This window comes from Camarhynchus parvulus, chromosome 9 (genome assembly GCF_901933205.1).
Source record: "Camarhynchus parvulus chromosome 9, STF_HiC, whole genome shotgun sequence".
NCBI lineage: Eukaryota > Metazoa > Chordata > Aves > Passeriformes > Thraupidae > Camarhynchus > Camarhynchus parvulus.
The window spans coordinates 3,955,824-3,983,678 of NC_044579.1; the positions used below are offsets into that span (position 1 = coordinate 3,955,824).

General features: G+C 40.2%; 2 protein-coding genes across 3 annotated transcripts in view; one reads left to right on the top strand and one right to left on the bottom strand.

Annotated features, from left to right (window-relative positions):
- The first annotated feature begins 576 nt into the window (after positions 1-576).
- GPR160 (G protein-coupled receptor 160) lies at positions 577-3,283 on the top strand. Of its 2 annotated transcripts, none has more exons than XM_030954643.1 (3): positions 577-657; positions 968-1,101; positions 2,048-3,283. In XM_030954643.1, the coding sequence occupies exon 3, from the start codon at positions 2,102-2,104 to the stop codon at positions 3,119-3,121; it is 1,020 nt and encodes a 339-aa protein (XP_030810503.1). In that variant the 5' UTR covers positions 577-657; positions 968-1,101; positions 2,048-2,101; the 3' UTR covers positions 3,122-3,283. The 2 variants fall into 2 exon arrangements, with proteins under 2 accessions (XP_030810503.1, XP_030810502.1); XM_030954642.1 differs by lacking the exon at positions 577-657 and adding an exon at positions 755-882.
- A 692-nt stretch (positions 3,284-3,975) lies between these two features.
- The window catches only part of PHC3 (polyhomeotic homolog 3), a 28,982-nt gene continuing 5,102 nt past the window's right edge, over positions 3,976-27,855 (bottom strand). The window contains 13 exon segments of the mRNA XM_030954455.1: positions 3,976-12,448; positions 16,310-16,535; positions 16,620-16,770; positions 17,476-17,590; positions 18,875-19,031; positions 19,732-19,985; positions 20,303-20,453; positions 21,856-22,730; positions 24,021-24,087; positions 24,089-24,253; positions 25,384-25,482; positions 25,959-26,117; positions 27,632-27,709. Of these exon segments, the coding sequence (XP_030810315.1) occupies positions 12,294-12,448; positions 16,310-16,535; positions 16,620-16,770; positions 17,476-17,590; positions 18,875-19,031; positions 19,732-19,985; positions 20,303-20,453; positions 21,856-22,730; positions 24,021-24,087; positions 24,089-24,253; positions 25,384-25,482; positions 25,959-26,117; positions 27,632-27,709 (2,652 nt within the window). The 3' untranslated portion in view covers positions 3,976-12,293.

The following is a 27,855-nucleotide window of genomic DNA, read 5'->3' on the forward strand; positions in this document are numbered from 1 at the left end:
AAAATATTTATCTGCCACTTTTATAAGGGTCTGGGCATCCCACCGTGCTGCTCTCAGCACTGGGGCACCACGAGGCTGCTTCAGCTCCCATTGCTGGGGGATCAAACACAACACACAGAACCTGCTCCCCAGGGCAGTTATTTTGTGTTAGATGTACTGCGTGTCATATGTGCTCTGTGTGTTCTATGTGTTATTTATGTGTGCTAAATGCTATATGTTACATGTGCTGTGTGTTATATGTGTTATGTTTATGTGTGCTATACATTGTGTTATATGTGTTATATGTGTATTATGTTTTCTTAATAGCTGTTACATGTTATATCAGCTCTGTTTTCTTCTCTAAGAAGAAAACAACTATGAAAGCATCAGTATTCAGATACTTGTGGGTGGACTGTGTGCTCAGAAGTTGCAATACCTCCGTCAGGTGTAAACACTTTCTTATTATACTCCAGTTTGTGCAACAGCGCTAACTGTACACAGCCAACTGTTACGTGTGCTGTATGTGTTATATATGTTACGTGTTACGTGTGTTGTGCCCTGTTTCCCTCCCCACGAGCCCCACCGCCGCTCCCCGCCCGCCGGTCCCGCCCGGTCCCCGCGCTGGGGCGGGCGGAGGTGGCGGCCCCGCCGGGCAGGAGCGCGGAGCGGCGGCCGCAGGTGGGTGCCGGGGCCGGGCGGGGACAGCCCGGGCGTCCCCTCGGGGCCCCCCGGGCCGCCTCCCTCCCTCCATCCGGCTCCGGAGAGGAGCAGGAACCCGCCGGGAGGGCCGGGGGCAGCGGCGGAGCCCCGCGGGGAGCGGCCGGGACGAGGAGCGGGAGGCGCCGGCAGCCGCGGGGTCCTCAGTGCGCAGGATGGGGGCTGTGCCCGCACGGCCCAGGACAGGTGATTCCGCCTTACTATTATTATTATTATTAGTAGTAGTAGTATTAATTATTATCTTACTGATCGGGACCCTGTTTGCGTGCAGGCTCCCTCCTCTCTGCGTGCCCGAGTGCAGCATCCAGCACATGAAGACAAAACACCGGAATTAAGCCGCACCGTAAAGACAGATCAGGTTTCAGAGGATGCACTTGTGCAGATGAAGAGAAGCGGCCAGCCCAGGTAGGCTTGTAAACAAACTCCATGCATGCTTCTCAGGTTGTGCTGCCAAGGACTTGTAGTTACTCTAACTCTGCTCTCAGGACACACGAACTCAAACGTGCACTAACACAAGGTGTCTGCTTAAATGCAAACAATTCGCTGTTAACACAGAGCCTAAGAGTCAGTTCCTTTTTACAGCTGCCTTGGCTCCTCAACTGCTCTTTGCTCTCACTGGGAGCACAGACACCACTCTGCTTCTTTAAGGAAAGAGAGAAGAAATCAGATAAACTGTCCATACTGTCTTGCTGACATACACAGAGCCACCCTATGTTCATTTTCCTTAGGAATTAATATTTCAAAAAGAGTTATAAAGAAACTTGTGCAAGTGTGAAGGGAAAGCCAGCTGTTCTGAGGTCTCTGTCATTGTAGTACTTAGAGATGAACAAAAAAGCCCAATTCACTAATGAAGCCCTTGTGCTTTGGATTGCCTCGGAGTTCCAGGATTTTTCCACCAAAACCAGAAGTGATTCTTGATGCTTTTTCTCCTTTCAAGATATTTCTGCAGTCTTGATCTCCTACAGATTCCATGAGCATAATGAACTGGGTGTCTGTGCTGCAGCATCTCCTGCAGTGTCTTGTACAATTTCTGTCCTGTAATTTTTTCGGGATATGCAGGAGCTCTGAAACCTCCATCCCTCTGGCCAGCTGGACAGAAAGACCTCTCCATGCCTTCGAAAGGAAAGGAACATCATCAACCTTTTTTCCTAAACCTTTCTGTGCTAGAAAGTAAATTATGTTTCAAAGAAAACAAAATTTAGGCAGTTGTTGATAATTTTATGAGTTAATGAGGCTCTTTGCTCTTAATTCAGGAGCCTGAAAAATTCAGACAAACTGGGTAGTTGCTATGATGGAACTAATTGGTAGAGCTACACAGAAATAAATTTCTACATTTTTTTTTCCTTTTCAGAGATGAAGCACTGTGCCCTGTGATATTTATTTTTGCTGTTTTTACCACCGGAGGATGGCTGCCAGCCTCTGTGAAAATCGTTCTGGTCAGTACCACTGCACCCACACCAGCCAACATCTTGAAATCAACTACATGCTGGTCCTGATTATGCTTGGAAAAGTCTTCCTTGATTTCTTCATGTTGCAAATTAGGCCAAAACCTGTGAAAGTCAGTTTTATGGGATACTTCTGCGTTTCAGTGGCACTTCTTGATTTCACACTGCTGCTGAGCCTGTGTTTCATTTTCTGTTTTGAGGACTTTGCGCTCTGGGGCGTGCGATTCACGGAGTACCACATCTGCCTGTTCACCCAGATCTGCTCCCTCACCTACGGCCTTGTGCCTTTCCCAGTGTACCTGCTGGCTGCTCTGGATTATTACAGCACCGTCTCCCAAACATCCCAGCTCCCTACAAGAGCTCGGAAGTTACTTTATGGATTTGCTGTGGTGGTTATATGGATTTCTGGGTTTTTTTGCACTCTCCAAGTTCCTGCTGTCTCTGAAGAGCTGGAGATGCAGAACAGTGTTTCCCCTTCCCAGTGCACTCTCTCTGGCAGCTGGCAGAGCTCCTCAGTGTCGTGGGCCATGGTGCTGCTGCTGGGCACGGCTCTCCTGGCTTGCTGGAAGGAGGTGACAACCATGCTGCTGTCTGCCAGGCTCCTCTCCTTTTCCAGCCAGCCTGTGCTGATGTTCCCCTACATGCCTAACAGCAACAACACTTGCTTTAAGTGGCAGCTCCTGAGCAGGCTCCTCCTGTGTTTCCTTGGCACCTGGGCACCATTTGTTGTTCTGCAGGTGGTGGTTCTGCTCCTGGGTGCGCAGATCCCAGTCTATGTGGAGATGAATGTGCCCTGGCTGTGCTTCATCAACAGCTTCCTCCTGGCAGCAGCCTACTGGTGCCGGTGCCACGATGTGGAGCTGACAGAGGAGGGGTGGTGCACAGACCCCTTTGTCAGCTGGAAATTCTGCTTTATGCCGTTCAACAATGAAAGCACAAAGCCAGCTGATCGGCCAGGCACAGTAATTGTCATCTGTTAATGAGCTGCTGGCTGAAAGGGCTGCAAAGAGGCAGAACTCTGATGTTGGGTGGCCGGGTCCTTACAGACAACACAAGGAAACATCTCCACAGCTTCACTCCATAGAAACAAGTCCAGTGTTCAGCAACACTCCGGTGAATATTGTACTGCAAGCACTGCCAGGTCAGGGAATTCAACTTCAAATTACATGTTTAAAAAAGCACTGCTTATATAGGACAAGTTTTCAGACATTTTTCTGACTAGAATTCTACACTTCCTTTAAATGGAATTATCTCAGGTTTTACAGTACAAAATGCAAAAACGTCTTGAAGGCTAGAGTTACATACAGATGCTGACCTAAGGTTCAAATGACTTTTTGAAGTGTATTTTGTTGTTAAAATGTGGATTTTTGTCAGCTGGATGGAAGGTAAGGGTTGCTGTCTGTTTAACAAGAAATAACTTGTTTTAGTTAAAGTTATGACTTCTACAGGAATAGAAATTTTTATAGTACAAAACCAGTGCAAGATGTGCAACTTCCACAACCTCAGAAGAGGTGCTGTTCCATTGTTTCTTTGCTGCTGCTCCTCTAAGATACATGAACATGTTAATAATTAAATAATTAAAGCAACAAGCATCAAGGCTAGCTGCTATACATAAATGCATGCCCAAGGTTAAAGAATGCTTCAAATTAAAATATAGCTTATTTTGAAGCCAAAATTACTTTAAAAGAGTTAAATATGAAGTGGGACTACTTCAGCAGGGAAAGAATTAGGCTTCTAGCAAAAATACTCTCAATTTTCAAATTCTTAAGAGTTTTACAGTGGACTTGATTTGATATTGTATTAGATAAATAAATGATACACAACCAAAGCAGACAAATGAAATTAGCATTTATTTCTGAAGCACTAAACTCACAATACAATGTTGTATTGAAAGAGAAAGCTAAGTAAATGATGCTGTAGGCTGGTTAACTGTCCCCCAGACCCACAGGGAACAATGATTTCACACAAGAATACTCATTAAGAAAACTCTGCAGATAACAAAAGGTGCAATTACAAGCAAGTTTAAGCAGCATAGTATAAGGTGCTTTGTTTCAGCATTTGTAGGATGGATTCACCCATTAACAGACAGATTGAAGAAATGTCACTTTTACAGATCATAAATGAGAGAATCTAAAATTCATTCACATGCTAGTTGGTAATAGGAAAGTGCTTCTTTAAAAATGATTCACAAAGTGAAGATCATACTTTGACATAGCTCATTGTGTGCTCTTCAACTGTAAAATTTAAATTTTGGGTAATAATTTATTTTATTATATATCAATTATAGAGATAGATTTAATTGAAGAATTTAATACTACATGGGTTAAATTTTCTTATAAAAGAATATTCCAGTCTTTCACTCCATAAGAATACACAATAACATCTCGATCATAAATTAATCTTTGATTTCTGAAACATACCAAATCTGATTATTTTGATTTATTACTTCACCACACATAGTGCTTCTTTCACCCACAATCTGTGGTAAATTTCTTTGAGGTTTCTGTGATGTAATCAAAAGGGGACAAGCATTTTTTCAGCAGTAGAAAACGGTTTTGGGGGAAATCCTGGTTAAAAGGCCATCAAAAGGACAGTAAATGATCAAAAACTGAATTTTAAAAGTAGTGCAATAAGAGGAGGCAATGCTTAGCAATATAGTTTGAAGTGTTTGGCACCACAAATTATTTCATTTTTTATGCTGGAAAATGTACTTGGAGGAAATTCTATTTCCATGTTAAAAGTAGGAAAACACATGCAATGTTAACTGGAAAAACAACCCTAAGCAGTCTCTCCCTGCTCCCTCAAACTGTAATTGCTGTTAGTTAGTGCTGGAGATGCTATAGGATAAACCATGGCTAAACACAGGGGTTTGACACAGTATTTCTTCAGGTTTTATAGAAACTGGACACCCACTGAAATGGGGGTGACAAAATATTTACAAAACCCAATTCCATTTAAAAATCAGCAAATACATCAACTATAGGAATGCACCAGGCATTTCAGAATCATGAAATAACTAATTCCTACAGACTCAGCAGGCAAGGGGAAATTCCTCTTTTAAAGTTCATTTAACACCAGATGAAGGAAAAACTATTTTCAAGTTCATTTCAGGTGTGTTTTGCATGGTAAGCCTCACCTTTCTGAATCACTAACATGCACAGAACTGGAACTGCAACCAGTTGGGTGAGGCTGCTGACATGTTTTATTTATCGATGTGGTTCAGCTTCCCAAGGCCTAATTAAAGTTTACACAACCCCATCTGCCCTAACGTGCCAGAATTCCTGTAGCTGCTCAGTGCTCCTAAAGCCACTTGAAGTTTTTAACATTTTTTACAGGGAACCCACAACATGCAGCCAAAGCAAATATTAATGGATTGATGTTACATCACTGTATTATTTGTCAAATTTATTCTTTCTTACTTTTTGTGGAAAAGTGCCAAAAAGCATCAACTTTTAGGCTGTCATCTCCATTGAGGAGGCAACAGTGGCACTGCAGGTCTCCAGCAACATCCAACTGTGGTGCCTGAGCCTGCCAAGGGACTATTTTAAAATATATTAATGGCAACCCTCTTTGCAAACCCACTTTTATCCTTGGCATTCATGGAGGGAGACACCAGCTGTGCAGTGATCTCCATCCTACTGCCTTCCTAGCCATTATGTCTTTTTCTCTGCATTTTTTTTTTAACCTGGTGCTTCTGGCCAGTCCCAACACTGGTACCTGGACCATCCCTCTCTTGAACAGGGTGGCAGTTTCACTGCCAGAGAGGACAGAAGCTGTGCCAGGAACATGGAAACATCTGAAACAAAAGAACTACAGATAACCACTGCTGCATCTCCTCTGTACATCACTTGTGCTGTGCCAGCAACTAATGGCTTTACACCATTCAAATACCTTACAGTATTGATATTAATGCTAACAGCAGCTAAAGTGTTAAACCTTTATGGGAGACTTCTGTACTTTTCTCATTTAAAGATCTCTTACAAGTCAACATTGATTTTAATGAGATACTCTACGTGTTTTCAACTCTTAACAGAGTATTTGGCACTCAATGATAAAACCCTTCACCTTTACACACATCTTTCCTGGTCAGTACTGGTTTGTTCATTCTATAACACAAAGACTACTTGGAAAGGAAACTGGGCGTGCAGAATCCCTCACTGTTCTTTCCAAAATTGAATTTGTAAAAAGCTGCCAGAGGATGGAAGCATGCTGGCTGGGTAGTGGAGGACACCACAAGCCTTCCACAGGCTGCCCAGGCTTCACTCACAAAGCAGATCTACCTCATGAATCAGAGACATTTATGCTTCAAGCCTAATCCCATAATCAGCACAGATACCCTGATTATTACCTAGCAACAACACCACAAGCCTGTCAACAACCCCATGTACCCAAGCAGTGCTTCATAAACACAATTAAATGCTCCTTCATGTTATGTATTGCACTTAAACAGTGTTTATGATCACAAGTCTATGAATGCACAATTGTGCTCAAGTTACAATTACTTCTAGATGGAAAAAAATCTTTTAAAATCTTGTTTTTCTAGCTCCTTACTCTACAGAGTCATTTGGATAATTTAACAGGAATACTTGCTGGAAATGTAAAAAAATTTAACTTGAAATCTGTTCATTACACTGGCTCCCAGAACTGTGCTTCAGAAAAGTTAAATCCATGGCTACAAAAGCTGGACTTCGAGCTTACTCCATATACCTGCAATGACCAGCATATTTATATCTCTGAACTTTGCTTTTTTGATTCCATTTTGCTGTAAGAGATTAGAAAATACTATGCAACCTTCAAGTGAATGAGCAGGTGTGTGTTTTAATGCAGAGGTTACACAAACATACACAGCAGCTTAGGATGGGGTCTGGAGCACACGAGGAAGTGCTGGCCTTGAGAGTCAGGGGTAAGGCAGGACACAAAACTCCCCAGCCCCCAGAGCTGACATCCAGGAAAGCAAAATGCCACTTTCAGAAGTGGGGAAGGAAATGTCAGATTTCCCAGGAGATGAAGATGGTAAAAACAAACCAGGCTGATTCTCATGGATTAGGGAACTGTATGCTCACTGCTTTGGTGCTCAGTCTGTGTCCCAGGCCCTGACTCCATCAGCTCAGGCCAGGGACAGCTTCCTGAAAAACCCACACAGCTGCAGTGGAGCATCACTACTGTCTCTTTTTCAAATGTCACCATTTGCAAAGCCATCCAGGTATGTAACTACATAGAACCTTTCAGGTCTAAATAACCTGTCATGACTAAATGCAAATTCTTTTAAAATTAATTTAATTTAGGCTCATGTTAAATGAATTAAGCATTAAATGAATTTAAAATTTCTTTCTCCTTACAGCATTTCCTGTCTGAAACTACAGCTTACTATGCAAGAGTGACTTGAAAATTCACTATGAGCAATTAACACCTTACAATGAAATTATTCATTGATAGCTCTGCTCATACCTGTTCAACTCAGCATTGAATAGGAACAGGGTATTTAAAACAAAATACTCTAAAATATTAGCTTCTCTCTGTCTCTAATAAACTAATTCAGGTGCATATTAAAAAACTACCCTAGACTGATTGTTTTGCAGAGTCATTATCTGCAGCCTAGAACAATCAATGAGCACATACCTGGTTAATGATGACAAATATATTTCTAAGTATATGCTAACAGGACATCTCTATACAATACTGGTGAGAAAATAACCCTGCAAGCTTTTATACATGCTGAGTTTTAATATGAGCAGTCTCAGTACAATCAGAACTACTCATGTTATAAATTATGGAGATGTCTAATTATTTGCAAAAGCAGGACTCAACACAGCTGTCACTGAATTCTTTGATCACTCAGAGCTGTAGATTTGTCACTGTGTAAGAAATCTGTTGAGCTCTTGAGGTGGAAGTTTCTGCATGGATATTCTGATATTATGATGACAATATCCACCTGAAGCTGGCATTAGTTGTAGCTGCCATGCCAGGCAGTGACACACCACACCCAGCCCAGTCTCACACTGAACTTCCATTCCAATTACACTTCAGTGGTTTTGTACCTGAATATTTCCTTCCACTTCAAGATACAGAAATTATGCAAAGGCTATCATAGATCTGCCCAAACAGTTGGTTTTACTCTTTTATCCTTTCCCTTTTCTGCCACATTTGCAGTTACAAAAGACTCCATCTGTTCTATCCAAAAGGCTGGATTCCTTTTTGGACACAGGTGGAAGTCAGGGGGTAAATACCTACTTTCACAGGAAAAAAAAATGAGGAAACAGATGCTTGCAGGACACAAATCTTCTATTTGAAATGTCTCATTGACAAAAATCTAGCAAAGGCTTTACCCTCCATCAAGGACTTCATTTCTGGAAAAAAAATGATGGGCTAATGGGTAAAGAATGGATTTACAATGCAGCTTGTTTAAAACCCCTTCAGACACTCTCTGGTGAGCCAAAACAACTGGCACTTTGAGTCAGTGGAGGCAGCCAAGCTTCCTCAGGGGAGTGCCCTGCTCCTGCTGCAAAGCAGGGATGCTGATAACAAGCCAGATGGATCAGGGAGGCTGCACACCCCTTCTGATCATTCATGTGCCATTCTTTAAAACCCCAAACAAACCCTGAAGCTGAGACAAGTGTCACAGTTTGATTCAATTGGATGTAATCTTGACAGACACCTTCAGCCCAGTGCTCTGCAAAAGGGCCTTGCCCTGAGCTAATGCTGCAGTTTGCATTAAGGAGTAGGGTAGGATAGAGAGAGATGGAGAAAAAGGAAGGGGAAAAGCCATGGAATGTATCTCCCTTCTGACCTATTCCTACAGAAGCTGAAATACTGCAAACATTACTGTGAGGGGTAGCCTGCAACACCAGAAGTCTGAATACAGAAAGCAAAATCCCAGGAAATAAAGAGAATAAAAAAGATTTCTTGTAGACATATCCTGTGGGAACAAGTGTTAAAATACAATTCAAATCTTTAATTCTTCTTCTTTTGCAAGAGGGTACAGGGTACCAACATGTGGGAAAGTCATGGGAAATGGCACCATAAGCCTGGGAAAACCTCACCTATCTGAACAGCAAGTGGCCAGTACATAAAATGGTTCTGGAGGACTGTTACTCTAAGTATTATATTGCTTTTTGGAGAAAATTCATAAGCTTCCCAAGTAGACTTCAGTTGCGCTTGCAAATTTTCCAGCCTACTTTCACATACAAGTGTGATTTAAAAAAAAAAAATTTATTGACACAGCTACACTGGCAAACACTCCTGTACAAGTGCACTTCTATCAGCAGAGGATGGTATAGCTATGTCTGCTTTTAAGTTCCAGTTAATTGCCAAAATCACTGAAGAAGAAAAAAAAACTTTCAATATGCATAAGGCCCACATTTTAAGCTGTTGCACTTATGAATATTCAAAGCATAACTCATTATCTGTGGCTCTCCCAAACCCACAGGGAATGTTACATACCAGATGAACAGGACCAGATGTGCCTTACTGGGGTCTGCTCTGAGCTCCTGGCACCTGGCAGTGATTCTGGCTGGGCTGGACACAAACACTAGCTGGAGAAGCTCTCCTGAAAGCTGTCTAATAAAGCAAAATTAAAGCAGCCATGAAATTCTCATGCATGTAACACTGATTAACTACAGGTCTGAACAAGACCCCTAAGTCCACATTTTCTAATACACCTTAAGCCATTATCAAACCACACTTATGTATCCCTACTTTTTACATTGCCTAAGAACAGTACAATCAGAAGACAGATTAAAAATTAGCCAGTGAGATTTCTGTATAAAAATAATAAAACTTTAAGACAAAAGCCAAAGGATAAATATCTAAGATATCTTTAGTCTTCAGTTAGCTCATCAAAACAGAACATATCCTTTAGAACATATGTTACAGATATGCTACACTGTGTATCTTACAGAAATGCTACAAATGGGAACCCACTGTCTCCATCATTTGAATGTCTTTCAAATGAACATTAGCAAACATTGGAACTTCAACTAAGAAGTTTATTTTACAACAGTAACCGAAAATAGAAAAAGAAAAAAAACCAAATTAGAAAGTGCTTAGCAACTTCCCTCCAAAATAAACCCAGGCATCAATTCATCCTCTAAAGCTTTGGTGCCATTTGGGTAGGGGTTCTCACCACATACCAGCGTGCAACTGCAACATGTTGTCCTAACTTGCAGCTTCAGTGGTTAATAAAAACATTAATAACATCTGCTATTAGCAAGCTCAAACAGCTGTAATTAAGAACAATGATTCTAATGTTGATCTCCAGAAGGTAATGGTAGAAAATCTGTTAGTGGAAACAAAGCAATAGTCTAATTAAAGGAAAATTAAGCACAGATTTTTCTGTAATTCAAATTTACTCTTTAAGGTCATGAGTTAAATAATATACATATTAATCTGTCTGTCACAAACCTGCCTTTTAGCCAGTGTATGTGCATTGACTCCTTTTGATCTAGGGCAGCAGTTCTCAAACTTTAGGTCAGTTCCTCTTCTCTTCAGGAATACTGTACAGCCCCCTGAATACCTCCCTACACAATCATATATTATGCATTAATTTGCATAAAATACAAAAAATACATTATTTGCAGACACATACACATATTTAATTCAAATATACACAATGACTATCAGCACACATACCCTTCTTTCCCTAAACAAGAGCTTAAGGATCCAGGTCTGTACATAAGGGGAGTGGAGCTGCAAAAGGGAGGGAACAGAAGGACAAAATACATCCATGAACATCTGTGCACAGGTGGTGGGGAAGCAAAGGCCAAGAAGGTGCTGCTGCCTCAGAGCCCAGGCAGCTTCAAAGAGTAACTGGGGAAATGTATTTGCTCCACAGAGTGTGAGAGAGGGAAGATGGAGGGGGACACTAAAATCCCACCCCCTGGGTCTGCAGCATCCAAGGCAAAATCTCCTGCCAGAGGGACAAAGCAGGGCCCCTGGATATCTCTCTGTCCTGGTCTTCCCAAATTTGCCCTAAACCAGGACATTCTCCCAGAGTTGCCAGCACTGGCATTCCTCCTGCTGACCTGCAGCTCCAGGCTCCCTCATGGCAGCAGCAGCTGCTCCTGCACAAGCTCTGAGGGGCCCTCACTGCTCCTTCCTCAGAATCCTGCAAGCACAGCTCACACTGGCCACTGGACAAGGAAAAGGTGCTTGGAAGCTTCCAGTGAGGCAATGGGAATGCACTACAGAAAAAATGTTAGAAGAGGTATCAAGAAAAAGAACATCTGAATTATGCTGTCCCTTCTCTACCCCCAGTCTCTAAAGCAACTTGTCTCAACATGAGCTGGTCCTGGCTGCAGTTTTCAGCCCCTCACACCCAGGCATTTGGGAACCTGAACCCCAAGAGCTCACACTCTTCCTCAGTTCCACTCTGAACCCCCATTTGAGAACTGCTGGTCTAGCTTAACTAGCAGCATGTGAAACTACAAATCTAACACTTAATGCCCCCTTAGTGCATAGCAGCATTCAAAGAGTAAAGTAACATGTGCTTCAGTTACCTCTGGCAGGAGTGTCAGTAGCCTGATCATGAGGATTCTGATGAGACATCTACATGGTTTATAGTATTTTACAGACTTCAAGAAAATACTATAGTGGCAGAGATGAGGGTAAGCCTACATGAGGAAAACCAGCTGCCAACCTACCCCTTACAAACAATTTGCTCAAGACTAAAACAAACTCAGAGAGCACAACTAAATGCATAGCATTTTACTGGTACTAGTGCTTCCACAGGGCCTGTGGACACTTCTGTTAGTTCAGTCCAAACACTGCTGTATGTGGGAAAAATCTTTCAAAATACAGCAACACGATTTAAATGGTGTCTAGATTGGGGTGGGGACTGGGGTGGTAATTGTAACTCATAAAATGAAGTACATGTTGGGGAATATCTAACCTACCACATCATATTTCACTTCATGTTCTTCCATGAAAAATTTCAACTCAAAGCATTACTCAGGCTTTACTATAAACTTATTAGTTGTTGAAAACTACAGAGGACTCCTGGTATAATCAAAGGAACATTTTAAAGTCTTTATGTGGGGAGAGTCCCACCTACTTAACAAAACATCACAGTAACACCCATGCCACAGTGAAGATGTTGGCATATTACTGTTGGTTCTGTCACTGAGAAACTGTTGTTTAAACCTTCATGTTCACCTCCTAGGATTCTTTCAAGGAATTGATACGTGCACAGATTTTCAATGCAGGTCCAAGCTTAATATTCATTGCACTCATAAGGTGATCCTCCTTCAACAAAAGGAGAGCTTGTCCATCAATTTCTTGTGCTCTAAATTCATCTGCAATATCTTGACAACCTAAAGGCAATAAAAAATATGATTACTGATTTAGAAATGTCCATTCTTAGATCCAATGCCCACACCAGAGCTTTTCAGCAACACATTTTCCAATGCTCATCCCTTTAGCTTGCTGAACTTAAATTACATGCAAGAGTTCAGTATTACGATGGGAATTCTGAAATAATATGAAAATAATTTTACTACAGCCTCTAATTACACTGTATTTACTGGAGAACTACTCATTGGGAATTTCAAGTCCCAGCAAAGACAGAATTTTCATTTCATTAAGAGGAACAACCTCTCATCATTGGAAGAGATTGGGAAAACAGCACTGAAATAGCAATCAGGAACATAATTCAAGTGGGTTCTTTCCACCAATAAAAAGATACTATTATCTAATTCTATAAATGGTAACTATATTATACTGCTCTGTGCAGTGAGAACATCCAAATAGCTACAATTTCCAAAAGGAGTTAATTCCATCTGTGTGTTACACCACTGAGCTAAGGAAACAAAGTTTTGATGTATGGGATTTGGCACAACCATCTCACAAAGATATTTATCATTAGTTGTCAGAGTGAATATTCTACACACAGCAGTAACTCACTTCACAAGTGCAACTTGAAACTGGTTGGATCTTTTTTCCCAAGTTAAACTCATTTTCTCAATATGAAATACCAGTTTCAGGTTACTGAAGATCACAACATTAAAAAAAAGACTCTACATAGGTTGGACTGTCCCAAGTAACTGAGGGCCCCTTTCTACTGAAGAACACTGTGCAAATAAAGGTTCCTCCAAAGATGTTCTGGATATGTGCTGAGCAGGATCAGCCAGTTATGCCTGGCTCTATGGCAGCTCTGTTAGATGGATAAATGTCTTCCTAACAACATCCATGAGACCACTCATTGTCAGTTGTTTATTTGAAGCTTCTTTCCCCTAGCCATGTTTTTAATGGGGTTTTTTAATACATTTGTGTTCTCAACCCAGCAGTCTCTCCATCTGTCTCAGAGCCTTTCAGACACATTTGAATTTGTGCTCCACCTTCCATTCCTGATGTCAATTATTCCTCAAGGAAGCTTATTTTTTGGCATTTTTACATTTCCCCTTTTAAAAAGTACACTATTATAGAGATATGAAATTATTGTGAAGAACTTTTCTACCTAGATGACAGCAACTAATTTAATATTCTCTTGTGTGTTCAGATCTAAATTCCACAAAGAATAGACAGCCTAATTTCCTGATGGATTTACAAATGTGTACAAGGCAAATGGAAAGGAAACGTGGAAGGAAGTATCAACATCCAAAAATTAATTCATTTGGATCATTACTGTGTGAAGGTTATAACATTCAAGGTTGGAAAAAATTAGCTTTTCACAAAGAATAAAGCACATTTTTTTCCTTAATGATTTGTTAAACAGACCTCATGCAACAATCAGCTCTGGCATCATCATAAAGGTTTTCTTATTGAAGTGCTGACAACAGATAAAAGAACTGTAAGTCAAGTATTGAGTATTTCTGGGAAAGGTATCATGGCATGTCTGATTTGAGACCTGAACATTGTGATTGTCAGACCACACCATTTACAAAGAGTCTGAGAGATCAGGAGAAGTTCTTACATTTAGGAACAAAACTGGTCCTATTGAAATAGGAAACTAGATGTTTGTTGTTGCCAGCCTTTTTCCTTCAAGCAATTTCCGTGCAACTTCTTAAATACTTTTTATCAAAGTCATTTTTGGAAAAGCAGAGCATGGAAGTTGAAGGTATTGCAGTTCCCACATCCAAGCACATCTGGGTATATTCTTAAGCACTTTTGCAATTGCTTGTTGTGCAATAACTTGGCCAAAAGAAAAGGGTGGAGAGCGGGTGAAAGGACGTGTATCTTGCAACTGAAGACAGAAAGGAGAACAATTCTGCTCAGCTTAAGCTGTTCTGTCTCTTCCCCCCAGAAGAAGCAGCTAACAGGGCAAAAAACTATCCTGGACATTGACTTCTCCAAAAGGCTCCAGAGGAACTCAGAAAAGCCTGACAAGGACACAAGTTCATTTCAGCTACAGACTGTGCAGAAAGCTGTAAATGAAAACAGATGTTCCTAATGTCTATGGAAAAGTGACAAATCACCATCTCCTACAGCATGGCAGATGGTCTGCACAGACTGCACCAAGTAGATACAGAATATAAAATGCCATAATGGAAATCATCTGTATTATTTCCTGCATTAATCAATCTTGGAAGTATATGATAAAATATTTTTTCAAGAGGGTGACTTGAAAATATACTGAAAAGAATAAACCCCAAAATCATCCAAAAACCCAAATGCAGCAACATAGCAACAAAAATTCTGGCAGGTTGTGAATATAACTTTAAATATCTATTGAACTTCTTTTTTAAAAAAGTATTTGAGACACTAGGCCTTCATATGGAGAGGAATGAGTAATTATAATAAACTTTCATTACATACAAATAAATATAAGTTTGTTTAAAATCAAAGATCACCTTGATTATAGAATCCAAAAAATGAAACCAGATCCAGCAGCTGGTGAAATATTGTAAAAGTAATGGTTTCAAAACAGAAACCACATTTTAAGAATAAAATTTTTGGTTTCATACTTGAAAGTGAACTGTGTTTATGTGGCACTTCAGTTATTCTAGCACAGGAACTACCATTTATTGAGAGCCTAGGATTAGTTATTGAATTAACTAGAGTCTTGAATCCATAAAAACAGTAACTGAAAACAGCAGTGACAGAACTACACTCCATAACACAGCTCAAGTACAGAAACAGGAATGACCACATCCCAAACCTAAGGAGCTTTGCTTGTTTCTACAGCCATCACTGCAGGTTCCCAGAAGCAGTGTTACTGAATTGCAATAAACTATCAGAAGAAAGGTACTTCAAGGATGACTTTTGCCAGTTTGAAATATCTCTTACACAATTCTTTGCCTGACCTACCACAAAAGACTGTGTCATAATGCATGTGTGTGACTTAGCAGTGAAGCTATATTGCTTACAGGTTAATAGTCTAATGGGATTCACAAAAAATGGTATAGCATTCCAGAAAAAGTAGAAAACTAGAAACAAACATAGCCTGGGTTTTAATGTGTAAGCAACAAAAATTCTGGTATGACTGCTACTGTGGAGATCTGCCTTGTTAACTGCAGGGGTTACAGTGTCTGATTAGATAAAATGGCATCCTTGGGAAAAGGTGGGGAGTGAAGCTTTAAAGGTTATGATAGCTAGGAAATTATAGATGTCAAATAACCTGAAGATGACATAAAGGTAACAGTGAATATTGATCTAAAGGAAAGGTTTGTGAACAAGGAAAAAAACGTATTTTTTCTGAGAACAAACTGAGACTAGCAGTATGCTGAGTTTCTAAGCAGAAGACCTCTGAGCAAAGCTGCAAAACAAATTTTAACTTTATAGCAGAAACTTGTTTATTCTTTTTTAATGACTTGTATCATGACAGGTGTTTCAAACCTTTCAGTTGTATCAAGGGAAGGAACACTGCTCTTGCTTTTTCTACTGAATAAGCAGCATGGAAGGAAGAAAAAGAAGGAAGTGAGAAAGGAAGAGAAGAAAGCAGTGTAACAGGGAGGGAGTGTGTCTGATCTCTCTACTGACCTCTTGAGAGAAGTCAGACTGAAGGAAGGAACAGCTCTAATCTCCATCAGCTGGGATGCAACAGCAGAAGTGGGACTAGCTCTATCAACATGGGATTTGTGCTGAAGGAACAAGCAAGAGGAAACAAGTCACATTCCAGTCTCTATCACCAGCTAACACTGCTGCTGTTACCACACCACCTCCTCATCACAGTGCTGCTATAAAGCAAAGAACTTCATTGTTAAAACCAAGAAAACAAGTTATTGCCCCTTCCATACCAGGCAGAGAATGTATAAAGGCCCAAACTTCATCGACAGTCCATACTGAGGGGTCAGTTTGCACCACTGGTAAGAGGTCGATGCTCTCTGGCATTTTCCTCATCCTCAGCTCCCGAAGCTCCCGCTCCCTCTCACTCTGCCTCCGCAGGCGCGTGGTCATGGCCGTTGGAACAGCATCTTCATGAGGAGCCAGATCTTCTTCTGCAGATGGATAAGTAATTGGAAGCTGGAAAATGTAGCAACTCCAGTATTAGGCTTTATTTGCAATTCCCAAAGCAGTGCCATAGTTTTAAGCAAATATTCCACAGACCTGTCTAAGAAAATGATCTCGTGATGCCCCCTCAGGGCCGCTCGGCCGACGCCCGCGTCGCCCAAGACTTTGGCTATCTGACTTCCGATTCCAACGACTGGTCTTGTCTGATGGAAACAGCCCAAATTTCTTAGTGCAACTAAGGCTGTGCCTAAAGAAGTAAGATATATTCAATAATGCACTAGTAGTTTTTTGGACTGAATTCAATCAAGTAACCATAAAATCACAGTGTTGTAGAAATGCTGCTTAATTACAACAACAGCTGTCACAGAAATATAAGAGAAAGGTATCTCAAAGGCCATTTCATCGAAACCCTCATCTCCTTGTGGGATCAAGTAGATCCAGATTACCCCTGGAAGATGTCTGTTCTTCCCATTCTTAGAAATACCTTTGCATTTTATTGCATAGTACAGTTCTGCTCTGAAATGTCCACTAAAAACCTAAAATCACATTGTATTTTCTGGTTCCATTTTCTCTACCTAGCTGATACCCAGTCAAAGGAGGATAGAGGCAAAAATCCATGTTAAGATTAAAGGACTAAATCTCTTTAAGATTATTTTGCTGGTGGTGTCCCAAGAAGTACCAAATCAAACATATATATCCTCACTACCTACTATGTAGCAGACATATGAGAAAGGTCACGTCCAGACACACTGATGCCAAAGAAGAGCTAAGTGGTGGCTAGAAATGGGAAACTATTCCCCATTTCTAAAACTTATGGTATTAAACATCAACTTTCCAGTTTTTATAATGGAAGATTTTGCATTCAGATGTTGACTGTGAATTCTTGCTCTCTTAACCAGGAGAGATTAATCCATTAGCCAGATAATGATAAACAATAACTACATAAAGTTACCTTTTGGCACAGGATGTGGAGCAGAATCTTTTTGACCGCAGAAACTTATTGGGATATCCCATTTTTCCACAAAATTCACACTTCAGAAGATCATTTTCAATTTCATCTAGTCCCTCTAAAGAAGGAATGAGGAATAAAGTCAGCTTCAATGACACAAAAATCATGTTCACATCTCTCACCTCAAGCAGCCAAAAGATCTTCAAATATTTAACACATTCAATTAAATACTTTGATGAACAGACAATTATGCAAAGCTATGCAAGCCATAGATTTCATTCTGTCTAGAAAAGATCTTGAGCAAACCAAACCGTAATGAACCTTCAATTAAGTTATTCAATGAACTTAATCAGTTTTTTGTTGAATTTCAAGCCACCCATGAGCAGGTCTGCCCTCAAACATAGCAAGCAATTTAAAAAGAAGGGTAACACTCCTCATGAATTGCTTCATAAAATGTTCATTAAGAGAATCAGGCCTTCCACAGTATAAATGCAAACTCTCTGTAATAGCATAATGAATTAACCTTTTAAAGCACTTTCTTTGAAGAAGCAGCTGCTACAACCAAAGGGATTTGTGAAAGCAAAGAAAACATTGAATCTTGTGTATATGTAACATTCAATCTATGAAAAAGATAAACTGCATGCAACAAAGAAAAGGATTATTGCATCTGCGAATTTACAGCTTATTGTTACAGAGTATTTTTCACTTATTGATGAGATGAGATGGCCCTTTTCCTGCTCTACAAAAGCACTAGTGCAGCAAAGAGCTGGAAATACTGAGAAGGGTATTTCTGCCACATACACAATCATATCCTGATTTACTATCAGCAAATCTCCTCTACTCACTTGATGCGTACGTGGATGTGTCTCGATGCTGGATGTTACCTACCAGCTCATCTAATGAGTAGTTACAAATTCTCTACATAAACCTAACACCAGCTGTAAGGAGCTAAACCCAAACTAAACCCAAAACTATGAGTGTCTGGATAATTCTACAAACAGACAAGCTGTCTGAAATATGAGACTCAGCATAGTGTTCATACCAAAAAGAAAACTGAATTAACATCTAATGAAACAAATTATGGACAAAATGACTGCTGCAAAGAGTTCTGATATGGAAGAAGGAATAGAAATCTTTTAAGAGAATGAAAGAAAGACTTGCATTGAGACTAAATTTAAGCAGATCACCAAAACCATCTCTCATGCTATAAGGACACAAGCTGTGGGAAGGAAAACCCAGGGGTGGCTAAAAAATTCTCAACTTTCAAATCTTAGATGAATTTATACAAAAACGTGTGTTTGCAGAATAACTTGGTTTTTCTGGGCCAGGCCACAGTTTGATTCCCATTTCATAGCACACAGAACGGAGGGGGGAAATGGGCATTTAAACAAAAACTACAAACCTTCTGCAATCATATCCTCTATCTCTGTGTCTGATGAGTTGTCTGCATGTTTTGTGTTCTGCAAGTCTGATTCAACACACACCACACTCATGATCTGACCCTCCACCAGCAATCTCTTCTCTGCAGGCTGTTCCACCAGCAAAGATGAACGACTGACCTAGTGCAATAAAAGCAAAGTAACAGTGGGCAATTAACATAATTCACAAGAGTAAATTATTAAAAACAAGATTTGTTTTCAATCTTCTCAGTAGAAGATGATCAGTTGCTACCTCATATCAATGAAGTGTAATTATATCGTGACAAAGCTCATTTCTCAAACAAATTAAGACTCGCTCCTGCTCCGCAGAGTTTGCAATTATATTAACAAAGGGAGAAACACATTATATCTACAGAAATGAAGGAATGGGAAAATGAGACACACATTAAATTAGAAAGACAGGCTTTAAACTGCCAGTTTGTGATTTTAAATTTTCAACAGTACTTCTTACCAGACACCACACTAATTACACCTAGCCTAGTTAAGAGCTTGCCAGCACTTGAAACAACAAATTGTAGCATTTTAAAATTTTAACAGACTCAGCTCTGAGGTTCAAATTAAGGTGTCACTTAAATACAGGGATCTAGGAGGCAGACAAATGTAAAAAAGTTATTCCAAATGGTAGCCTAAACCCACTCTCTGTAGTTATCTCCAGATATATCCTACTACTCAAGTCACCAATCAGTGGAGAGAAGGTCAAAACCAACATATGAAACATAATCCCAGATCTAAATATCAACTAGCCACAAATAACATCATTCTTACAAAGAGTTAATTTCAAAGGTTAGTAGTAAAAAATTCCTAGCAAATTTAGACTTACAGGGAATGGCTCCAACCCCTCCTGAATCACAAAGCCTTCGATGACGTGGGTCAGGATCTGGGGTTTAACAATAGCCTGTGGAGGTTTGTTTTCTAGGCTGGGAATGCTATTGGGCATGGATGTGCTGTTGCTCCTTGTTGTTGCTGCTGGAAGCAAAAGAGGGGGTGGTGGAATAGAGGCATGGGAAGGATCAGATGAAGATTTAATTACTGAGGCACTGACTGATGATGTCACTGAAGGCAGTCCCCCATGTTCTGCAAAAAATAACAAAATATGTTATGTTTTATCACTTATGTCCAACCATCGGCTCAGAATCAGGAAGTAAGAGGTGATAAATCCCCAAGACCCATCTCTGCACCCATCAACCCCTAACACAGACTCTTCCCTGGGCTTTATAGATTCCACTTTTAAAACAAGATGGTTTATCTCAACAGACTATTCCACAAACACACCCTCCTCATGCAAACATTTTCCTTTACTCAGTACCTGCTAGCTACAAACATAGTTGGCCATTAATTACTCACACAAATCACAAAACCAAAAGCTATCTTAGTCTGGCATTTGTCCTCACCTGACAAAGGATCTTCTGAATTAAGTGCCTCTCCATTGCCCAAGGTTATGGCTGGTGGGGACAAGGTGGGTGGTGTAGGTGTTCTTGCCATGTGGACACAATCTGAGTCCTCGGGCATCTCCTCTTCACACACATTCTCCACTTGGTAAATCTGCATCCAACAAACTATTGCTTTAGAGAGATTTCCATTCTATCTTAACACCTTAAAAGAGTTGCATAAATACAGTTTTAAAAATAAATTACCTGGTCAAATATATTAATCTTCTAATAACATACTAGTTCCCAAAATGCATACCAAACAATGAACTCTGAGGACATCACAATATCTATGACAGTAAAATTAAAGTATTTTTTTACAAAAAGCAATACACAAAGAAGCACAATTCTCCAATCAAACAGAGCAGAGAACCTGACTGTTTAAATATCTTATGTGCATAGTTTACTGTTCTTTTTATTTACACATACTTCTGATGTTATTTAAATACATCTGCAAAATGCAAGTTTAATGACAAGTCTGCAATTTGTTCTATCTTATACAGCAGTGTGATCAAGCTGAGTATTTCAGAAGAGTACACCAAGACTATCAAGCATTAGTGGTTATAAGAGGTTTTAAGGTCTTTCCCTCAAAAGTATTGAAATAAATTTACATAAATTCCTGACAGCAGATTAAAATGTAAACCACCACCCTGTCAAAAGCAAACCTGGCTCCTACTCTTTTGTCCAATTTCTCCATGAAATACCAGAGTTGAGATTATTACCCTCTTAAAATAAATTCAAAATGAACAGCACAACTCCTTCCTTAACCTGTTGTTAGCCTCAAAAAAGCCTACAAGAGCTGCTGATTCTTTTGCTCATCTTAATCTCATTAGCAATTTACCACTAAAGCTCAGCAACACCATCTTAAATGTCAGCCTTATTTGCATAACATTTTATTTTCCTGTACGTCATTTTAATCTAGTGATTGAAGGCAAAACCCTCAATTACACACTGCAGACATCTGAGACAAACACTGGACCAAATTAAATGGTGGTGATGGGAATTGCCAAAACAGCATCAAAATTCCCCTATTCTTTTATGAAGAGGATATTTTTTATGTTAGTACAAAATAAATAATCCAGAGACCTATCATCTTTATAACCTTCCACCTAGTATAGATTGTTCTCCTAATCAAAATCTATTTGTATTGAGGTAAAAGTTTACAGTCCTCATGTCACATTTACCAAAATTCTTTATGTAAGTATTGTCATAGGTTTACCTAGCTTTTTTAAACTTCAAATACATTGTCATTTCATTAAGAGACAAGATTTTAGATCTTAAATTTACATTTTCATGATTCCTGGTTGATATTCTTGACTGATGATCCAGTACAAAAAAGCCAACAAAAAAAAACCAAACCAAAATATGAAACAGAAGGAAAATGTCTATGATTTTTTTAAAACTCAGTTCTGTAATCAATAGGTTTCTTGTCCCTTGTCTAGCACCTGATTTAGGTCGCTTTGAAGTCAATGGGCCTGACTCAGGGAAAGAATAAAGGATGCAATGTTATCACTCACCACTGGAGTTTCAATCGGAACTGACGGCTGCACCTGCAGATTTACTGCGACGGTCTGTGGCGGTGGAAGAGTTTGAAATGGCAGCTGGACCAAAGCCTCTGCAGCAGGAAGTTCCTCCTCAGAAACCAAAGTGTTTTGAACCAAAACCTGACCCTGGGACAGAATTTCAGGCTGCACTTGTAAAGACTGCACAGACTGCAGGGGCAGCGGTTGAATCTGGGTCGAGGATGCCGAGAGCTGAGACGGAGCTGCCAGAGGGATGGGAGCAGATTGTAGGGCTGGATACTGCTGGTGTGGCGTGGAGGACACGAGCTGCTGGCCCGAGGAAACCAAGCTGGGCGGCTCCACGGCCCCGATGTGCACGGCGGGCGAGGGCGGGAGCGGCAGGTGCTGCGGAAGGCTGAGCGGCTGCGATGGCCGCGCGGGGTTGGCAGCGGCCGCCTGGGAAGCGGCCGGCTCGGGCTGCAGAGCTGCCGGCACCAGGGAGCTGGCCTGGGACTGGATAAGGGCTTGAGGGTGAATAATTATGGTGGGTGACTGACTCGGGGAGTGGGATGGCGGAGGGGACACCACCACTGACTGCTGAGCTGACTGGGACGGGGTAGGGGAGAGCGTGAGAGGCGGAGGATGGATGTGGATAGGGGAGCAGTGGGACTGGGCGCTGCTGGGGGCCGGAGGCAGCGCATGGCTGGGCAGGGGCAGACAGTGCTGGGATGGAGGCGGCTCCTGGCCCGGAGGAGTCTGAAGTGCAATCGGCTGGACTTGCTGCTGCTGCTGCAGGATCAGCTGATGATGGGAAATCTTTGGAGGTGGTGAATGAAGTGGGATCTGCTGATGTTTTACTAGAGAATGAGGTTGCAATGGAGAATATGAAGCTGTGAGGGAAGGGAAAAAAAATATTTATTAAAATTAGTATTTATTTCTTAAAGTTCTGAAAATATTGTAAAATACCTCAAAAATTCTCCCTTCAAAGATCAGCACAATATTTTTAATACTTCCAATATTTGTTTAAAAATATCTTTTTTGACAGCATACAGAACACAAGAACAATTTATTAGGGCAGTATATCAATTTCTGAAGCAAAATGCAGCAATGAACAAATGAATATGGCCACGCTTTTTACATATAGAAAGACACTTTCTATAAAGAAGTATCTAAATTTATCTTTTTGCTGCTAGGTCTAAGATTATTGCTGATCCAGCCTTATTTAAGAATTTCATGCAACTTTAAATGGATTTAACCTTTGCTTTGAAACAGACTGGAAGAGAAATGATAAGCACATCAGGATTTCCTGATAACTGTTAAGTGAAACCTCAAATAATACCATGCTAAGAGACTAAATAAATTTCCAAGAGTTTAGTATAAATTTAAACCATTGAAAGCATTTGCCTGAACTTGAGCACAGCAACTGAGAGGCACAAACCTAAAAATAGTGCAGCTTCCAGAGAAATCATCACCTTTAAGCGAACCAGTGACTCACCAGCCATTTCTTACAGCACACACACATTTTCCTCCACATGCAAACCTCTTCTTGCTTTGTTTTGTCCACTTGAGAAACAACTCATTTATGCAGGTTTTTTGATTTGTTCTGCTATTAACTATGACACTTTTTCAAAATAAGAAAGCTAAGATGCAAATATGCTGCATGCAGTGTAAATGCCTCTCTAACCAAGTACAGGTTATTTTGAGTTATCGTGATACAAAATACCAAAATTTTAGCATTGTTACCCATGGGTTTATAAAAATACTTGATTTAAGAACGTTCTCATGCCACAGACAACACAGAAAAAAGAAACAAACCACTAATAAAATGGATTTAGATGGGAGCAAGAGGCTTGAGGTGGCTTCAGCCCACATTTTGCTTCCCAGAGATGGGATGGCATGTCCTGACAATGAACATAGAGAGAGAGAGAGCAGGAATGATAATCATGTTTGTGCTGTGACTCAACAGGGTATTGCAGTTGCTATATTGTGCTTGTATTGTGATTTAAGAACGTGTCTGCTGCTGCTTAATCAAAATCCTGTGCAACTTCCAATACCAACAAATAAGTGAATTTACTAATAAAATTTGAACTCTGTTCATGTGGAATATCTACAAGAACACGGTCAGAGAACACTGAACTCTGACAGAACCATGGTTTCCCAGAGCTCCACACTGATCCCACCTGGTGTAATGAGGTGGTGGATGCTGGATGTCCGTGTGACGGGTGTGCTGCGGCACTCTGGAGCAGGGGCTCTCTCCTTTCCTATTGCTTTCTGAGGGATCTGAGCTGCCCTTGGAGCTGCTGCCAGCCTTACTGGGGCACAGCGACTGAGTTTGGCTGCTGCTCTTTGGTGGGCCATTCTGTGAACTTGACAACACACCCAGCTTCTGACTGCGCAACGTCAAGTTCTGAACCTGGGAAAGGAGCAAAACATGAAAAGACCCAAACTCTATAAATAGCTATGATAAATATCAGGCAAAAACAGCAAAAAAAAATTACATTTTGTAATGCTTCTCATCCCATGTGATCACAAGAAGCTAAAAATCTGCATATCAAAGTATCTTTAAAGCCTCTAAAATTTAGAGGATAGGGATCTTTATTACTTTAGCGATAAATACAGAAGTATTTTTTCCCTTATTGGATTTTTAAAAGAAATGGAAATTGTTAATTAATTTGAATTAAAACTTTCATTTTTCTCTTTTATTGTGCCTTCAAAGTAAGTGACACAAGGCATCTTAAGCAAAGGCAGTTTTATTTTTACCGACACTGCAGAAGTGCAGTGGTTTGTGAGCTTCCAGACACCACCATCAACCAGAGCCTTGGGTGGTCAGTGGGACCAGAGTCTTTTCTGCTATCTGTATGCTAACAAAACTGAGACCTTTGTTTCTATATTAACCTCCAAATCAACCAATATTAACCTCCCTTCTCATCATGACACCTCCAATGTAACAAGAAACAAAAGATTTGCTTTCTGGAATGTACATCAGTCAGGGATCATTTTCACCGAAGTCTGTGAAAATGCCCACACCCAGATTTGGCACATAATGATCCCAGATTTCCAATCCTATGTGCTAAGCTAAAATTTCATTTTCAAGGATAATGCCTACCCCTGTAGCACTAATTTACCTAATTTTTCACATGAAAAAGAGGACTAATTATTATCACCATTCCCTATTTTGATTACATAATCTCTTCTGCACTCAACAGTTGGTACCTGTATAATGAGCAGCCAGTTTACATTTCACTTCTCACTGCTCTGTGTGTCACCACAGGGCACATTCAAACCCAAGACAACTGTGCTTGCTTCCTCACTGGCATTCAGGAGGCATTTACTGCCATGCTGTCCCAGTGAGGACAAATCCTTCAGCACACCTTCATAGGTAAGGTCACTCAGCTGGAGTTTGGCAGAGCTACCCCAGCAGCTCATCTGCTCTCTGGTCTGGGGTGAAAGCAAAGCAAGAAAAACTAAAGCACAACATTTCCTTACTTTTCAGTTTGGTCCCACTTGATAGGGCAGGCCTTTAATAAGTTTAGACAAGCTCACCTGAGTAGCTGCAGACTGACAGGAAGATGAAGAGGATGAGGAGACAACAGGAATGTCAGACTGGACAGCAGCCACAGTGGTCGCAGGAGTAAAAATAAGCTGGTAAGCAAGAAAAAAATACACGGTAACAGATTGAAATTTTAAAAATCTATGAAAGAAATGCTGTATCTTAAAGATATCATACTTCCACAAACTTCCACATACTAATGTACAGCTTCTAAGATTTACTTTTTTACTTTTAGATTAATTTATTTAAAGAACTACTTATCGTGGTAATTTTAGTAAACCAAGAAAATTATAGAGAATAGAAATAAAGAAAACAAAGGAGAATAATGTAAACCAAATACAATAATATATTTGTTCTGCATGTTGAGAAAAATCTTTGAGATAAATAAACACATCTATGAACTTTCATACAAGAACTTAAGAGGACTTTCCCTTTAATACTACAAATTAGTGGGGAAAAAAAGACAAAAGAGCAGCCCAATATCTACTATATTTAAGAAAGAGAGCTTAAATCTTCCAATAGGGACAGACCAAAGGCAAACTTTGCAAGGACTGTAATCAAAACTTACCATCTGAGCTCGTAGATACATTTGAGCCTGGCTCGCACTCAGGGTGGGAGAGGTGCTGCCCAGCAACATCGTCTGTTGGGTGATGCTGCTGCTGGTGGTGTTGGAGGTCTGAGAACGGCTTATTATCTGTGCAGGTGTAGGAGAGGTGGAGAGGTTAATCTAAGGAAACAAAAATATTGCTTCTGTCATGGAAATTCCATCACCCTAGGGGCTAAAGCCAGAAAGCCCTTGATAAAAATGGCAGGGGCAGTTGGAGTCTCTGAACTGTGAAGATACCAAAAATATATTGAGCTAATCATCACAAAATTGGATTCTGGCAAGACTGTATGTTTTTATTCTTAAACTGCAAGCAACCACTTTGCAGTAACTAATAATAAGCAGTTATGAGTATAAACAATGATAGGAAGTCTGAAAAATATGTCTCATAGAAATACACATTTACTGAATATGTAGAATGAGATTTCAATATTTTAAGAAAAACACCTGAACTTAAATATTTAAGATCTTTAAATGTTTATATTAACTGCCTGGACTGTTATCTTCTATTATGCAACCTAACCAGGACACTTCTTTGTGCCACCACTTAAGGACTTTCAATCCTCATTTCACATATGCACACTGAAAAATGACTGAAGACTAAAACCTTCTCCAATTTCATATTAAATGCTCAAGAACCACTCCTTAGCATCTTCTTAAAAAAAGAAGCTGTTGTGTCTTTGTTTTTTCTTTTATTCTCTAACCAGTCTAACAGAGTTAAGTGCCCAGCTCTTTTTCATCACTTACTTAAAAGATTTCCTTGAAAAACCCCAGCCCAATTATTTTGTTAGTTTAACATCAGACATCTTAATAGAATTTACCTCTGAAATTTAATGAATAAATGGTTTTACTTTTAACAACTGTAAGCCAAGCCAAGCTATGAGAGCTTAAAAAAATACACAGTTAAATCACTGAAGCTATGCACTGGAGTCATGAACAGCTTGAGGGTGTGATTAATAAGCAGGATGTCTGTAGGACTAACAAATCCTACTTCAGACAGCTGTAAAACTGTACAGAAGATACTGTGCATGTCTGACAATGGAACTTAAAGAAATAAAGCATGACCTGAACACAGAGCTACTCACAACTGAAACCTGAGCACATGCCTAGAATATGGGAAGTGAAACTGCAAAAAAGATGAATGATAAAAGATGATAATCAATAAAAGAATGAATACTATAAACATTTAATCAGAATCATAAATATATGTGAGCATTGACTTGGATTCTTTAGATTTAGTGCTATTTAATCCCTGATACATAGTTATGATTTTCACCTACAGTAGTGCCCTGAATAAAAAAACTAATGTAGAAAATCCAGTAAGGAATCATGTAAGAGATGACAGCTCAGGGAGTGATTTCTGCAGGAGTTTGAACAGCCACTGATGCTTGTGGAGTGAGCAGCTCCCCCTCAGAACATCAAGAGGGGTCTGGGACTTGGGAAGCCAACACTGGTCGCCAACAATCACACACAGCACCCAGCACTTACTACAGAGTCATCATCCTGCTCACTGTGTCTGTAGTATTAACTTTAACAGTACAAACTGAAATACTATTCATATTTTCTGGTTTTCCCTGTAGCCATATAACAACCAAGCAGGGTTGGGAATGGAGGGAGGGCTTGGTGCAGTTACGTACCGAGGTCTGCGACATGCTTGACTGCTGAGTGACACTCCCAGTGGGGGAAGTACATTGCCTCCCACCTGACAGGCTTGCCTAAATAGCAAGAATATGTGTCAAATAGTGAAATCAGAAAGTGCTTAAGTGATGTTCATTTTATTGCATAAACCATCAGAAACAGCCCTCTCTGCCTTTACCTTTCTCTGAGTTAACAGTAAGATGCTTTACTCAGTGTGAATAGA

Bases quoted from the DNA above. Each gene is read 5' to 3' on its own strand.
- GPR160 (XM_030954643.1), top strand. From the start codon at position 2,102: ATGGCTGCCAGCCTCTGTGAAAATCGTTCTGGTCAGTACCACTGCACC.